The sequence below is a fragment of the Toxorhynchites rutilus genome, chromosome 3 (assembly GCF_029784135.1).
Source record: "Toxorhynchites rutilus septentrionalis strain SRP chromosome 3, ASM2978413v1, whole genome shotgun sequence".
Taxonomy (NCBI): domain Eukaryota; kingdom Metazoa; phylum Arthropoda; class Insecta; order Diptera; family Culicidae; genus Toxorhynchites; species Toxorhynchites rutilus.
The window spans coordinates 82865036-82883178 of NC_073746.1; the positions used below are offsets into that span (position 1 = coordinate 82865036).

General features: G+C 37.2%; 1 protein-coding gene across 2 annotated transcripts in view; it reads right to left on the minus strand.

Moving 5' to 3' along the window:
• Positions 1–232: 232 nt before the first annotated feature.
• The window catches only part of LOC129774364 (clavesin-1-like), a 50086-nt gene continuing 32175 nt past the window's right edge, over positions 233–18143 (minus strand). Inside the window, exons 1-5 of one of the 2 annotated variants that reach the window (XM_055778095.1) lie at positions 12470–12493; positions 1516–1747; positions 1358–1452; positions 949–1293; positions 233–887 (exon numbers count right to left, since the gene is read on the minus strand). In XM_055778095.1, coding sequence (XP_055634070.1) covers positions 585–887; positions 949–1293; positions 1358–1452; positions 1516–1747; positions 12470–12472 — 978 coding nt within the window. In that variant the 5' untranslated portion in view covers positions 12473–12493 and the 3' untranslated portion in view covers positions 233–584. Of the gene's footprint in view, positions 888–948; positions 1294–1357; positions 1453–1515; positions 1748–12469; positions 12494–18143 lie in introns of those variants that run through there. The other variant, XM_055778096.1, reaches the window with a different exon arrangement.

Sequence of the window (18143 nt, forward strand, 5' to 3'; positions counted from 1 at the left end):
GTGAGATTGACATGAACTCTCAGTACCTATTCCGAAATTATTTTTACACATTGAAAATGTGTACGTCATATCGATAACGTTATTACGAGTTTTAATAAGTTAGTCGTGAAATACAATATAACCCCGATTAACCGCGAGCGGATTATTCGCGACAGCGAGTTCCATAGTAATTCCAGTTCGATTTAGCAATATGCCCGTATTTCATGTAATGTGGGTGAGTACTCAAAAGACATTTTAAACTTTATTTATTCCGTTTATTACAAAAACTAATTGGATGAAAATCGTCCAATTGTATTATCGTCATAAAAGTGTATGTATTTATACAAAAAAAATGTCCTAAAACTAACACCTAACGATTCGATCCGAGAAAGGCACAAGATAGAATTTTGAATCGGCGGAGAGTTTCTATTCTTGCTTAGGCAAGCCAGTGATGAAATTAGAGGCGAATGAACTGCAAAGTTTAAAGCCTCTTAAAAACAAAGAAAGAAGAAAGTGATGAACACTACTCTACAGCATGCAGAGTTTCAATCGAAACACATCGGTACAAATTCAATCACAGATTGGTCGAGTGCTAACAATTTTAGTCACTCCTCAGTCACCGGATCCGCCACATACCCCAGCTGCTCGAGTTCATGAATGACGTACTCGTTACTGCACAAATGTTCCAGCCAGTACGTGTACGGATATTCCGGTTTTGTACCCCCATATCGCTCCGGCAGATACTCGGGATCAAGGTGCTTGTGCAGGGAGGCCCGGTCCGTCCCGTGGAAGTACAGCTTCTCTCGCATCCGATCGTTCAACAGTGGTTTGAACATTTGGAAAACTGTGTCGAACACCCATCCCTGATTCACGATGTGAATAGCTGTTGTGCGAACGGGCATGCAGGTCTACAAAAAAAGTCGGTTCAACATTTGTTTTGAAATGCACTGGTGTTTCCCGGCAACTTACCACCAGAAGAGAGATGATCTTCTGGGCCACTGACGGACTCATATACCACGCATGATTCAGAGAAAGTCCTTCCAAGTCTATGATACCAACTCCACCGACCACCTGTGAGATTGGTTCGAGAGAGCCAACTTCCAAGATCAGCATTGTAGCTTTGAAAAGATCATTGAGGGGAATTTTCGACGGCCGCCAATTGCCAAACTTGAAGTAAAGCACTCGTCTCCCTGCCTGGTCCCGATAGGGTGAGATTGTGATAATATCATCGTCACCGAGTGACCTCAGCGTCATGGGGTTGACGTTCTCGTGCAGTTCGATGTTGTTCTCACGAAAGTCATAGTACCTGCACATCTGGAGGGACATATGCATAATTTAGTTGATGATGGAGTGGATCGAATGATCAAAAATTACTTACTAATTTATAAGCGTTTTCTACCTTCCAGTAGCGGGCCCTTAAAAACCTCGTCAGGAAGTCGTCGTCCACTCTATGCGGTTCGCATTCGCCTCTCTCTAAAAAAAAACAACAATATTTGAAGAAAAAAATTTTTTTTAAACTGCACATGAATTTCCTACCGTAGATCATATCCCTCAGTTCTTGGATCATGAGACATATCTTTTCCGGATCTTCACCCTGTTTCAGGGCCTGCTCGTGGATCTCTGGTGGCAGCTGTTTATCCAGATCGAGCGAGTGGCTAATGCCGTCGGCCTCGGGCATTTTGTTGATGAAAGATGGCGGCTTCCACAGGCAACCACTGTGGGGCTTGGGCGGCCGGATGACGACGACCCGCTTTTTGAATTTAGTTTTCTGAAAGATTGCGATGATCGAAAAATGCACAAATCAGTCCTAATTGATTGGAAGAAGAACACAGTGTTTTTGAACTGTTGCAAACAAATATGTCTACCTAACTTTTTAACTTTTTAACTTTTTAATTGATAACTAAAATTGTAATGGGGAAACATTGAGTACACGAGCGATCATGGAAGAATTAAGGCAAACCATGTTTGAGTTTGAAGCATTCAAAGCACAAAAAATCCCAGCCGATTGTCGTCCTACAATTACTTCCGTGTTATAATTTCATCCGTATCCACAATCGACAATAGTGCAACCACCAGTATTTGTCGTTCTAGATAGTATCTTTATTGAACTTGGCCGAGTGAGGAATTTCAAGGGTACTACCCACACTAAGCTCGAGCCAGCCAGGTTTTTTGTGATTAATGATCAGCGTCATAAGCCTTCAGCTTATTTTATCATTTGGGTCTCACAGGAAAAGAAGTAGGCATAGGATATGCCTGCAGACAAAGTCACGCACCGCTCACTACGATTGGTTCGCAAAGTTTATGATCAATGTGCGGGCCGATGCGCAATAAAAAGTCTGTTGCAAAAAAAATTGCCATTGTGATAATACATCTAATAAAATGCGGTAATTGGAGGTACGCTTTACCAATAGCTAGTCTCTCGTACGAATGGGTCATGTGTAAGAAGTTATACAAGGTGCGTTCGAAAGTGAATAGGATTCATTTTTCAGAGAGCACAATGATGTGGTGCCATTGATGATTTAGGCCCCCGAAAGGTGCTTTAATACTTCGATTCCCACAAATTGATCGTTGAATAAAGACTCTAAGGAATTCCGCATACGCATCGAATCATCAAGAATTCAAACATCACGGAAACTTATGATATAACACCTCAAGAAATTCTAATATGATCAAGTAATCAACCGCATAAGTGCATAATGGACCCAGACGTTCACGAGTACATATACATCACTGCACCACACCATAAGTTTATGACAATGATGACACTGTTATCCAGGTTGCTTGGATGATAATCGCGAACTGAGATTACGATCGAATTAAAGCATTTTAATCCCTCCGTATAAGTAGTGTATGAAAGTTCCACTCAGGATCGTCGGTATCGGATGGACCGCAAACCACAGGCAACAAAACGCATTGTTAATCGTAATCAATCATCATTGCAACGAGATCAAATAAAATCGGGTCTGATTTTTTTTGTTTCGATCGATGCTTTCCCGAATTAAAAATAAAAAAAAAACTGTTTTCTTTAGTATATTCTAATCCCGATAAAAGCGTTATTTTAATCCTGAATCAGAACTCGAGGTACTCGCATTCTAAACATACCTGCAGTGATCGACATAAATAATAGTTTATTACTTCCTTTTTTTAGAAAATATTTTCTTTTTCAAAAAATAACTAAAAACATTCCATATAGACTAACAGGGTTTTGATTCATTTTTTTGTTGAGTGCAGTTATTGCTATACGATGCGTCATTGGTTTTGTTTTCTTAATCTAAACCTAAACAGCTAAAAAAAGCATGCACAAAAGCTTAATGAACATTATACGAATCCCTCGTTTGATTATCGTTTGACAATTCAGTGGTCGTACGTTATTGTTCACATTTGTTTGGTAAATGCTGCTTTCTTACAGAATCGTTCGACGTAGACTATCTTAATATGAGTACAAGAGCAGATTTATTAAGAGAATCAGTTCATCAGCAAAAGAAATAAAGTGAGGCACTTGACGTTTGTCCAAAAACACACGAACAGACCCAAGGAGTTCTGGAGATTGGTTTGTGGACCAACGAGTCAAAATATGAATTATTGAACAAAAACGTCGTGAAAGACATGACACTTAGAAGCATCTGTAAGCATCTGATGTGTATATTAATCAGAGATTAACAAGAGACTCCCGAGCATTCTTAGCTGCCCTAAAAAAATCAGGGTATTGTCAGATACCTTTAGAAATCTTTGATTAAGCAAAATATCGAAATAATATTCCAACTGGGACGAAAGAAATATTTTTTGTGGTTGACAATATAGTTACCATGGCCATACACTCTGTCCAACTTCTATAAGACCAGGTGATGATCTTGCTGCTTTGTGTCATTGTGAACGAACAATGTTTCAATTTATATTCTAGTGTGTAGGTATTGGTGACTACCATACACTGCATGATTTTCATATGTGTGTGTGCAAGTGCTGAGCGTAAATGAATGTTTTCGTATTTTCAACTGTCAAGTTTCTATAAGACCACTTACATTTTCCGTTGTTTTAGTAGCTCTGATCAATTCAATTTGGAATTGCCGTAGGGAAAAGTCCTCACGGAAAGAGAAGAGAGACAAATCGTTGCATTTCACCAAGAAAATGTTGGTATCAGAGAAATTTTTCGTCGGATTGGACGATCCAATCAAGTAGTGCTCAATTATTTGGAGAATCCTCAAGCTCCACGTAAATCGAAGATCTCTGACTAGCTAGAACAGGTTCGAATATCACACAATCGCATGTGCAAATAAAGCAATATTTCAACTACTTAACTGTGGTGACAATTCATCAATGTTTGGTAAAAAATCCTCACATAAAGAGGGCTTAAACGGTTAAAACTCCTCATCTTACACCACGGAAGACGTCTGAGTTTTGCCAAAGCTCACATAAACCTACAGTGAGCCATGGTATGTTGTGACAAAAAATGTTCCCAAAAGAATACATTTTGCTATATACCATACCGAAGAGTTCTTCAATGTATAGGTTATCTTCACTGACGAAAACAAGTTCAATTTGGATGGTCCTAATGGTTTCAACGGGTACTGGTGTGACTTACGGAAGAAGGAACAGTATTTTTCAACCAGGAATTTTGGTGGAGGCTCGTGCATGGTTTGGGCGGAATTTTGCGCAACCGGATAGCTTAAAATAGCTTTCACATCATTCAAGGATTACAAACATGTTCTGGAATCCTCTCTCCTACCGTTTTTGCGTGGATATCGACACAAAAAATTCACATTCCAGCAAAACAATGCTTCTATTCATATCAGCAAGTAAACTAAGCAATGGATTAAGGACCAAAAACCTGATTTTTGGACTGGCCAGCTCACTCTCCAGACTTGAATGCTGTTGAAAATCTTAGGGGGATCCGTGTACGCAGAATCTACACTGATGGAAAACGGTACACCACGATTGAAGAACAAAGGGTCGCAATTTCGGAAAAATGGAAAAATATCGAGAAACCCGTTCAGCAGAATTTGGTAAATAGTATTCCAACACGAATATTCAAGGTTATAAGTCGAAATGGCAAGGTTACCAATTGTTGACATGCAATTTTTCATTGATAATGAATTTTGGAGTGGTCTTATAGAACCTTGACAGCTGAAACTATCATATTTAAGCACAATAAATAAACAAACAACTCTTTTGAACGGAATTGACGTTAAATATACTTTATTCTAAGCAGTCTACAATGTATGAATGTGTCTTGTTGAAATTCTAACTTTTTGTGTTGCAACGAAATAGAATCAGGGTGATCTTATAGAAGTTGAACAGAGTGTATAAAGGGTTAAAAACATCTGCCAAAACCGCAAACCGCAGGCAGCGAAACACATATTAATCGTAATCAATCATCATTGTAACGATATCACATTACATCAGGTTGTAGTTTTGTGGTATCGGTTCATCCGATTCTTTATCGAATTATACATCTGATAAGACTTAAAAAACAGAATGAATATTGCAGAAAATAACTATATTTCTCATCAAGTCTTAATGGTGATCGGATTATCACGATACCTTTCCCTACAGTATAATTCAACAACAGTAAAGTTAGTGGAGGCAAAGTGTCACCTGCTTGTTTGGTAGTTTAACTGTAGACTATTGATGCCGTATTGATAGTAACCATGTGTTTGAAGAGTTTCATGACTTTCGTGTCTCCCTATACTGCAGTAGAGCTGTCATATGTCATAATATAGATGAAAACAGAAATCGCTCTCTCGGTATTCGGTCGTAGTTTTGTGTGCTTCGTATTTAAGGAACTTCTCGAAAAAAATAGTTTATTCATCAGTTTTGACGATCGTTCACGTTCTAGGAGTCGTGAACAGTGTTGTCACACGTACAGCCAAGTACAGATTGATACAGATTTTCCCGCGTGTGAAATTTCTCTTGAAAATTTTATTGAATGATGTTACGCAATCTTAATATAGAAAGACTATATATAAGCATCATCAAACACACGAGTGATTCGAGGCTAGCAAATGTTAATGTACATTGTAGTAAGTAAATCTAGATATTATATAAAGTAAGCAAATAAATATAATATTTTCTAGTAAACAAATGAGTATTTTTTCATATTTCATTATTTTTCAGATTTTTGGTACAGATTTTTTGAAGTAAAAGTACAGATGACTAAGATTTTTTCCCTTCTGGTACAGATTAAAATGTGACAACACTGGTGGTGACTGGATATTTTGTTTAACACTAGGTTTACGGGACGCGTTTCGAATTTTATAATGAAAAGTACTAAATTCGTTTGCTTTTTTATTTTATCTATTGTAATGACTTTTATCCATTGATCGAGGTAAATAAATATTGAAGTCTACTTTCTGCGACGAAGTGATGAAGTATTGAGATTCTCTCTACAGATGTGCTTCAATTTGACGCGATGTAGACAAAATTCTGGTCTAAGGTCGATTTGTCCGATTTGATTAAAAAAACCGAACGATCTAAATATTTTCGCACCGACAAATTTGCAATTATATCTGAAGTATAAAGTCGATTATACAAAGAAACCAATGCTGTTTTTTCCCCTGTTGGGTGTAAGCCACTGCGTCCATTATATTGAACTATTTTGGTATACCCCTTTTTATACTACACTTCAAGCTTATCTACTACTTATTAATGAAGGAGTAGACTGAAAGCTATAGCGAGATAGGTGCCAATCAGGAATAATCTGTTTGTTAAAATTTATAATCCTGATCGCCGACGCAGACCAAATTTTCTTGGACTCCAGAAAAGCTTTATCAAGGTGTTGAAGTCTGCGTCTAGTTAGAGCTCCGCAGTTAATGAGCAAATGTTCCGAGGTTTCGCTTTCGGCATTACAAAAGCGACAAATATCATCTTATGCTAAACCTATGTTTTTAATATGGTATTTACTCGGGCAGTGTCCTGTTAGAAGAGCAAGGCCAATGCTGCTATAAACCTGAAAATATTTCAGAAGACGAGCAGTTGTTCCCTACTAAAATCCGCTGCTAATTCACACAATATATGAATTTGTAGTTATAATGTTACGAAGTTATAAAGTATTCGTTAACGCATCAAATTGACGCTAAATTGTAGAGATATAAGGAAGGTATATAAGGAACGCCCGTAAACCTAGTGTTAATTTCAGCGTGTAATTCGCAATGAAATTATTTTTTTGTTTGGGACCATAGTGGTCAGTGGTGGATAGCGACCTACAATGTTCTGTTTACTAAAGCTCTTGAAAAGGTCCCTTGTATGGCTTTGACCCTGAAAAAATGCGACCTCAATCAACACCAAGCCTCATTATACGAAACGTTATTTGTTCTTTACTACGTTTTTGTACGTTTGAGAAAATTTCAATTACGACTCTAGGTGAATAGGCCCACTTATGCCATACATGTACCTACTATTTCAATAATGGTTTAAACAAATTTGGACCAGAAACGACGCATACATCCATCCCATTTTGCACGAGTGACCACTTTGTCTCCACACTTAGGGGAGATGGAGGTAAGACGGACATGTTAAGGAAAACTTCAATTGTATCTTTGGAAACTCATGTTTTTCAAAACTTAAAAACAGTTTCTTACAGTTCAATATACTGGCTTTCGAAATAATTGGCCAAATGTTTTATAAACATTTTTATCGATGCGGATATAATGGACATGTAGTGGGGGGAATATGGACAGGTCCATAGTATACGAAGCGTAGAAGTTCATCGCTCACGAAAGGAATAATTTCGCTCTCTCTCAATATTTGTGCGTCCAGTAACAGAAATAGAACAAAAAGAGAAAGCAATATAAAAATGAGTTCAATATTATTCCCTTCACTTTACATGAAGCATCGGATGTGATTATGGATGTGACTGTCCATTTCAACCCCACCAATGCAATTATTTCAATAATTTAAATTCACCACTTACGAAAGAATTTACTTTATCGCACAAACCTAATATTGCTTCTCTGTCAACTCACGACCCAAAATATAACTATCAGCGAATTCAATTTTGCAATTAAATAACTCAAAATACTTGATATCGAAACCGCAAAAATTACATCCACACGCGGAATCATGTTTGATTTTCGGTTTTTGTCTCCCTAATTCACTTTTGATCAGTATTCATTGTCATAGGATGGTTTAAATATTCTAGAATAGCATGTAGAAGGGGTTCCCATCAACAGAAATTTGAAATTCATAATGCAACTATACAAATCAACCACCTGTCCATCATACTCCGACTGTCCGTCTTACCCGCTTCTCCCCTAAAAATTGTTCGATTTTTCAGTTTTTCAGTTTCCACCCAGTAGCCAAAAATTTGAGCATTGTGAGGAACTTCGAGCTTGCCCCATATCGCCGATCCGCCATTTACAGCATCCTCACCCTTTCTGGAGAAAGGCGAGAGCGACGAACGGAAGCCTGATTCCGGATGCACGACGGTGCTGCGCTACTGCAAAGTAAAACAGAAGCTGAAGAGGAAGACCAATAGCAAGCTTCTTGGGCCGGGAGGTTTGAGCAACCGGCCAAACGGCGAAAAAGCACTTGGCCAAAACGGATATTTTTAAGTGGAAGCGTCATTCGATGCCGGCTGTATCAGAACAGTAGGCACCCAGAAAGAGCGGCTGAAGGTGCAGATTTAAATGTTCTAAGACTAGAGGAGTACGATTAGGAGATTAGGAGTTAGGTCATCGAAAGGGAAACAGAATGAGTCGTGCTGACCGATGAAAGTGTGATGCGACGATGCTTTGAATCACGCGTAGTTTCCTCAACGATTCACATTTCGAATCACTCGAGCAGAAATTTTTGGTTCCTCAAATGAAGAACTTCTTGAAACGGTATTTTAAATCCTGTGTTTATTTCGCACACGAAAATACCTAGAGTAGTGCGACTGAAGGTTCGAAATCATCTGATTAATAAAAGGCGCCACCTTAAATCGATTGTGTTCGAATAATATGGATTGAGATTAAAATTAAGTTGTTTAATGGAGTCTACTTTTATAATGGGATTTTTTGGATTAATAAAGCATTGCCTCCAAACGGTAAAAATTCAATGCCCGTCTATCGTTATTCGAACTCTGCTACTTCGAGACAATTTGAAGAGTGATAAATTACTGATTCTGAATAATGCGACTACATGAACATCATCAACATTGTCGCGCAAATTCGTTAGATGCTCCGTAATACGAAGTGGCTCTGAGAAGGTGATCTGGCGTAGTAGTAACATCCATACCTCTCGTGCTAAAGGTCAGGAGCTCAATTCTCATTCCCGACTTTCTTCCAAAAATGGAAGTAAATAGACGAACCAACCATAAGTGTTGAAAGTCACACTATAACACAGAAAAAAAGAGCCGCCTTAACCGATCCCAAATGAGGGGCTCAGAATGCAAGGGGTGTAAGTGACTTGATCGATTTCTCTTCATCAACTTTTTATTTAGTTAATAACTCAACTGCAAGTGCTCCCTTGGCCGAGTGGTTAGCGTCATAACTAACATGCCGGGTGTTCGGGTTCGATTCCCGTTCTGGTCGGGGGAATTTTTCGTCAAAGAAATTTCCTCCGACTTGCACTGTGATCACGCGTATTCTAGAACTTGCCACTCAGAATGCATTCAAGGCGTGTTATTTGGCATAGAAATCTCAACTAAGTACTAATAAAAATGACGCAAGTAATACTACGTTGAGACGGCGAAGTTCCTCTAGGAACGTTAGTGCCATTGAAGAAGAAGAAGAAGAACTCAACTGCAAAAACGTTCCAATTTAAGTTTGCTATACAATCCGATAGATGAGGTTCTAACCTATCTTCCACATTGTCAAATACAGCTGGAAATGTATTTGCAGCTAAGTTATGACCAAAAGAGAGAGTCGATGTAGAGTAATCGATCAAATCACTTACACCCCTTCCATTCTAAGCCCCTCAAATTAAAGTTGGGGGACGTAGCTTCAGATTTCAGACTTTTGTTTTCAAAAATTTTGTAAACGTATTTGTTCATGAGAAAGCTATGTGGGTACAGAGTTTGACTAACTGTGGGATCGGAAATAACAACGCATCTACGATTCATAGCGCTATCTGAATCTGTTTCAATTTTTGTTTTTACTACATTCCAGAGCCAAATGAATAACATTTTACATAGATAATCTTTATAAAATAGAATATTTAGGAAGTTTTGAAGGAACTATTCTTGTGGGAGACTATTGAAATGTGCTTAAAAGTAATATTGAACTCATCGAGTGTTGTGTAATGTTTGGTTTTTTAAGAGGTTTTTTTACGCGGATTTTCCAAATAACGCTGTTTTTTACGCGGATTTTCCAATTAACGTGGTTTTTTACGCGGATTTTCCAATTAACGCGGTTAAAAAAATACCAGTGCAATATAACATCTCCCCCTTAGCTCACATTTTTTTCTTATGTTCCCTCAGAGCATATTACGGTAATTAGTGCTTGTAACGGAGCTTAGCGCTTATGAAGGAAATTAGTGCCGCACCTTATCACGATTCTTACGTGGATTTTAGGTGTTGGGTAACGGGACGAGGTTATTACGGGCAGCGATTCGTGAATGTCTTTCCCTGTCTACTTAGCACTGGACGGTCCAACAGTGGTGCTGCACGTGCATCGCCAGTAGAGTGTAAAAATCACAAAGGAATCTTCTAGCAACAGCAGGTGACCTCATTCGTGAGGAAAACCGAACTATAGCTATCAGTAACCAACGAAATTGCAGGAAAAAACTACGCGTTTTCGTAAGCGAGCAACACTCAACTTTTTACTTCACTTGTACGTAAGGATAGTCCCATTTGATATATATATATATATATATATATATATATATATATATATATATATATATATATATATATATATATATATATATATATATATAATTAGATAACATGGTTATTTTACGCGGATTTTCCAATTAAAGCGGTTTTTGACGCGGATTTTGGATTTTTTTTATCCCATTTATTTATTTATTAGGCTCATTAGCATTTTAGCTGTAACAGAGCCGGGTTTTAATCGTGTACATGTACATATGTTTATGTTTCTATAAACTGTAAATTACACAGTAGTTAGTAGTAGCCATTTAGGCGTTAAGTTTTCTGTTCCATTACATTATGGTAAATTACACAGTAGTAGTCATTTCGGCGTAAGGGTATTCTTTCTGTTCTTCCATTGTTCAGCAGACCGGACAGCGGAGACAGTTGATATTGATCATTGTTGGGTTATTTATAGAACAGCAGCCCGATGTTTCTTGCAGAGCAGAGCAGTTGTATGGATGAATCGATCTAGAAATTATCTAGTATGGATGAATCGATCTAATTTCGACCATGGATCAATCTCCATCGCTGATGATGTTTGCGTGGACGTAGTTATTCTATAACAACACAAAGATGGTCAATTGAGCGCCCTGAGTTTGAACTCACGACCGATCGCTTAGTAAGCGAACGCGTAACCAAGTGGCTACGAAGTCCCCTAAGATTTTCGAATTAACGCGGTTTTTTTTACGCGGATTTTCCAATTAACGCGTTTTTTTACGACGTACGTATCCGCCGCGTAAAAAAAACCTGGGTGTATTCACTATTCGCGATAATTTCGAATACGATTAATATTGGTACTATATCCGGGAGCTGGAGTATCAACGTACGTCTTTCTCATATTATATATGTATTATGATTTAATCAATAGTTTTAACGATGATTTTTTGAATTGTGTTCAATTTATCAATCGCATCATTACAGATGATGAGTCTCAGCTTTATGAATATGATAAACGAGTCAGTGATTGCCGATATAGTCAGACCTAAAAACAAACGAATAAAGCTGGTCTAACATTGGACCATTAGATCGGTTTTTTTCCACGTTCCAAAAATTGCTCACTCGGAATTCCGTCCGGAGAGTTGAACTGTACATAAATCATATTATTCCATTTGTAGCCGGTGTAGTGATTCTGTACCATGACAACATCGTTTTTGGAAGCCATCATTGTGATCGTATTTTTGAAACACTGTTAAATAAGACTTGACTACGATTGACTTCTTCCTGTTCCTTGTTCTTCCTGCTGCCCGCAAGAAACCCGTTTTAACTCGAGCGAATGCATCACGAAAAAATCGCTGAATCCCGGAATATAGTTTCGAAAAGTGAACGGATGAGTTAGTTGATTCGCTGGGAAATATGTACCGCCCCAACAAAAGATACTTGAATTTGTTTTGACCAGTTTTTTGGTAATAAGACACTCCGTTTCACTATTCTATAGGTAACTTTGAAAATCACTGTAGCGCTCTATTTCTAACACAGTTGTATATGCATCACTTTTACAAATTTAGACATAATACACAGAGTATCGGAATCATTGTTATCGCAATTTGTCTAGAATTGGGATGACTCATGGTTGGCATCCAACATTTCATCAAAATTTCACTATTCGTGTACATTACTCTAACCAGAGTTAATGCAATTCACACTCGAGTTCTAGCAAGCCCAGAATGTACTACAATAACACAAAACTCAAACAGTAGTATTTACCATTTCGAAAAAAAAAAAGATTGAATGACACCTAACGTCCGCAAATAACACACACCACCCACCTACGACGGATAACATGAACTGGTACAATGAGCGCGCGCGGTACCAAGTGCAACCGATGACTGATCGCGACTGCTTCAGGTACCCAAAATCGAAAACAAAAACGCGCGCTTGTATCGGAACGTAAACAAACGTACGCTTATCCATCTCAGGAAGGAGACCAATCATGTTAATCACGAATCCGTCCGCAGCGTAGTGTCAGCGGTGGATTTCCACAAGAATGATTATGTTTGTTTTTTTGTTTGCGCACTGGGCATGCGCTTCCGAAAAGGTCATGCTTAGTGACAAAGAACGTTCCACCACAGATAGAATGATTCTAATCGCGCGCGTGGTTGTAAGGGTAAGCCATTCAGATTTATGACCGGGCTCTGTAGATCTTCAGTATCTTCGATAATTTGCGAAAATTTGCAGCTGCTGCTCATTTGAAAGTAGCCTCATTAAAAGTTGTAATTCGAAACACACCTAATTACATAATTAGTTTCTCTCAGTCGATTGGTATGTTCTAGAGTTTTCGATCACATCTATCGCTCCCGCCAGTGCCCAACATTGCTTCCGAGCGCGAGAGATTGTGATTCGTACATAATTACAAGAATCAAATTATCATCCGGAAGGGTACATGCACGCAACAGAAAAAAAAACAATTCAGATGATTGTTAAGTGAGTTTTGACAGCCTTGACAGTTCCGTGAGAAATGATCTTGTAAAGATGAGGAAGCGGGTAAAATATACTAATCGAATTGTGGTGTAAATATATCAAAACTCCTAATGAACTCTAGAAGCCTTTCTTAAACATTTCAATACTTTTAGAAATAATCAGTGTAGTATGCAGGGCACAGTTTTTGAAAGACAAATAGCGTATCGGGAACTCTTGTCCATTTCCCGACAGCAGTCACTCACCAGTTGGAGATGTTCTTGGAAGATGGCTATACTCTATTATCCCCAAAGTTTCAACGAAAGCCTGGTTTAAAGGGTTAGACCTTGGCAGAGATTTTATTAGAACTATGGCCAGATTGTGTCCAATCATTCCGCGCTAAATACGCATCTCTTTCGCATAGATCTTGCTACGAACAATTTATGCAATTGTGGTCAAGGATGTCATGACATCGAACACGTTCTTTGGTCATGTGATGAATTTTGCAATGAAATATTCATACTGGTTGCCGATTTAGAGGCTCGAGGAGTACACTCACGCATGCCAGTTTGCGACAGGGTTGCCATTAGGATTGGATGGTCTTGGATCGATTTTCAGAAGATCGATTTTTTCTATTTCGATTTCCGATTTTTTAGATCGATTCTTTGTACCCGAAAAAATGGTAAAGATCGATCTTTTTCTTTCGATTTTTTTCGATCTTAGTTCTTAGTGAACTTTGATTTTAATCTCAACACCTGACAAATTTTATAATCATAATGTTAACGTTTGAATCACACTCGAGGATGTCAAATTAGTGATAGTGGATCTAGGTGAAGCTGTGTGTATGTTCGATTTAGGATTGGGCGATATTAGATCCATATTCAGAAGATTTTTTTTTTCGATTTATTTATCTAAGACAAACTTTTTTTATATTTGTTTTTCAATATACATCATTTTTAATCTCACCAAAGATCACCTGACAAATTTTATAATTTTATTTTCATTTGGCTTGCTAACAAAGACAGTTTTATCATATTTCGATTTAATTCCGTACAAATTCTCAGGATCAGAACTAGCGACAGCTAATAATGGTTGTTGTTGAGTCTCTAATGATGCTTTTTCAATTAATTTATTTAATTTAATTATTCCATGATGGTACAAGACGAATGCTATGGAAAGTGCTTTTCCTTGGATATCTAATTATTTTTGCGGGTTTCATATTGAGAAGCTGAACAAACGCTTTTGATATTTAACTAGAGTCATGAATTTTTTTTTCGATGTTTGATACTCGTATAAAATAAATGGATGAATTGGAAAAAATGCTTTCGGTTTTTTAAGGATCGATTCGGCAAAGATTGATTCTTTAGTACCGATTTAATCAATGAATCGATCCATTAGCCGTTTAGAAAATCGATCTTTTTATAAACATCGCCCAATCTTAGTTGCCATAATAAAATCTGTGTTTTTGGTATTTAAAAAATCTTTTTATCTGAGTTTTTACTCAGAAAATGTGTATCGAAATATGTATCAACCCTTTGCGGTCGGTTATCTGCTCTCAGGCACCACAGCAAGGAAGTATACAGTAGAATCCGTCTATTATGACTCCGTTTATATTGATCAACCACGTATTATGACGTAATTACACAACCAAGTTCGGTTTCATTTAAAATTCTTTGTAAAAAAGTCGGATATAATGACTTCCTTCACAGTGGCATGTCGCCTATAAGGATCCATTTTCAATCAAATATGTCCTGTTATAATGCCCGACATTTTTCCACGGGTTCCACTGTACTAATATCATAATTTATTCAACAATGTATCATTCCATACTTTTTCAAAACGAATTTTTATTTGTTGTGAACTTATTCACGAACCAAAACAGTGCTACTATGAATAATAGCTAACAGTACTCAGTATAAACAAAAGTTGTCATCCGAAGAAGAGTTATAGCAAATATTTTTCAGACATAAACATAAAAACATTGTTTAGTAAATACTTATCAGAAGTTTACAAAAAAATAAAGGAATCTTGTTCATCTTTCATGATCTCACAAAGTTATACATCACCGCTTTTTCAGGTAAAAATAATTGCAAAGGGTTAAATTTATAAGTTCAATTTTGAAGCATAAGCTTAGCTTTAGTATCGTTGGTTGTCATAGTTATTATGAATTTGACAATGTTGATGGTATCCACGTAAAGATTCGCATTTATTGCGCTTTAGTAGAAAAAAGATAAACAGTGTTATTTATTTATTGTAGAGCTAGTCGATGGCGCAGACTTTTGCATCTTTTCGCCTTAGATTGAACATGAGAAAGCAGTATTACACGCTACATATGAATGCCAAAATGACTCTCATTCAGACTGATTCGAATGCAACATGAATAAAATTGGTGAGATGGAGAAAAATATTATTAAAATCAGGTCGTAACTAATATTGGATCGTTATTTTGAAAAATCTGTAAATCTGTATGAAAACCAAAAAAAAATCTGTTATCCGTATCTACAGATTCTGAGTTTCAAAAAGTCGGAAAAATCTGTATAAATACAGATTATTCTGTAGTTATGGTAACCCTGGTTCGCGATATCTTAGCTACTCGAGACCTTCATTTTATGTTCCCCATATATGTCACGCAAATATTGTTATTTAGGTCGGTTATCTTACACCCACTTATCTATTTTCCCTTCCTTTCCTATTACATAAGCAGAACTTAGTACCCGCTGAGATCAGATCATTACAGGAGCTATAAACATAGCAAGGAGGCACCATAACATAAATGGTGTATTTGATGAACAATTCAAATTTTATTTCTTTTTTTTGAACTTTTATATAAAAAAACAGGTTTTTTTGCTGCACTATAAATATATATGATTTTTGCATAACCAAAGGCGCAATAAAGTGAATTTACAAGGCAACGGCAAACAATGTTTTCTGGGTTAACCCTTCATAAGGCCGTGGCAACTATATTGCCACCCAAGAAAAATATTTTTTTCGCTGCACTTGGAATATTATTTCAATATTTTATTCAACCAAAAACCAAAAAGTATCGGGCAACACTCCAATTTTTTTTTGTGGGCTGCTGAAATTGTACGGTACATATTCGGAAGTCATTTTAATGTAAGTAAGCCAAGATTTTAGAGCGCCGGCAGAACATTCTGTTCAAATTCGTTGAAAATGCAACAAGTTGAGTTGTTTTTAACTGTAAATGTACTATTGAGGATCTACTGTGTAAGATCATCAAGTTTTTAATAAAGATCATCAAGTTTCAATAAAATAAATGGTATAGGGTAGGGCGGAGTTGGTCATATGGGGAAAGTTGGTCAGTGACGATATCAAAAAAATAGCGATCTACGGATGAAAAATAGCGAATTTTTTTTGCAAGAAATTATTCACTGCTTGCGCATTATAAAATTTGTTCTAAAAATGGTTAATAAACATGAAAAAACGGTTCTAACGCAAAACAAAGGTTTATTGTATGTATTAGTTTTAAATGTTAACGGAAATCGCTTTTAAACTTATTTTCATTGAATTTTCATGAATATATTTTTTCATACACTCTGTCCAACTTCTATAAGACCAGGTGATGATCTTGCTGCTTTGTATCATTGTAAACAAAAAATGCTTCGATTTATATTCTAGTGTGTAGGTATTGGTGACTACCATACACTGTTCCATACGTTTTTCACACGTGTGTGTGCAAGCACTGATCCTAAATGAATGTTTTGTATTTTTCAAATGTCAAGTTTCTATAAGACCAGTTACATTTTCCGTTGGTTTAGTTGTTTTGATGAATAAAAATGCCAGAGGGGAAAAGTGATCACGGAGAGAGAAATAAGACAACTCGATGCATTTCACCATGAAAATGTTGGTATCAGAGAAATTGCTCGTCGGATTGGACGATCCCTCCAAGTAGTGCTCAATTATTTGGCAGATCATCGAAGACGCGGTAAGAAGAAGAGAGCTCCGTGTAAATTGAAACTCTCTGACCGGGATAAGCGGGAAATAGATAGAATAACTTCGATTGCTTCAGAATCGCTTATTCAAATAGAGCAATATTTAAATTTAAATGTTACTCGGGGGACAATTCGTCAAGTTTTGGTAAAAAATCCTCACATAAAGAAGGCTTGAAAGGTTAAAGCTTCTCATCTTACACCATCTCACATCGGAAGACTGAGTTTTGCCATAGCTCACATGAACCGACAGTGGGACATGGTATGTTGTGACAAAGAATGTTTCCAAATAATACATTTTGCTATATATCATAACGAAAAGTTCATCAATGTATAGGTTATCTTCACTGACGAAAAAAAGTTCAATTTGGATGGACCTGATGGTTTCAACGAATACTGGCGTGATTTACGGAAGAAGGAACAGTATTTTTCAACCAGGAAATCTGGTGAATGCTCCTGCATGGTTTGGACAGGATTCTGTGCGACCGGAAAGTTCAAGATAGCTTTCACATCATTCAAGGATTACAAACATGTTCTGAAATCCTCTCTCCCACCTTTTTGCGTGGATATGCTCACAAAAAATTCACTTTCCAGCAAAACAATGCTACTATTCATACCAGTAAGGAAACTTAGCAATTGATTAGGGACCAAAAACTTTTTTTTTTTGACTGGCCGGCTTGCTCTCTAGACTTGATTCCTGTTGAAAATCTTAGAGGGAATCTACACTGAGGGACAACGGTACACCACGATTGAAGAGCTCAAGGTCGCAATTTCGGAAACATACAAAATACGGAGAAATCCGTTCAGCAGATTTTGCTAAATAAAGGGTGTGTCACATCAAATTGCATCACGGAAAAAACGCTGTAGAAATTTAATGTTTAGGAATTATATCTTCAGCTTTCGCTTATAATCAGATAAGAGTGTATAGATCACGTTGGCCATGCTTCACTGTCAATTTTTCGTAAATTTGGAAAAATGTCGTCGAACGAAAAAGAGCGTCGTGAATTAATCCTGTGCACTCATTTCGAGAATCCAGA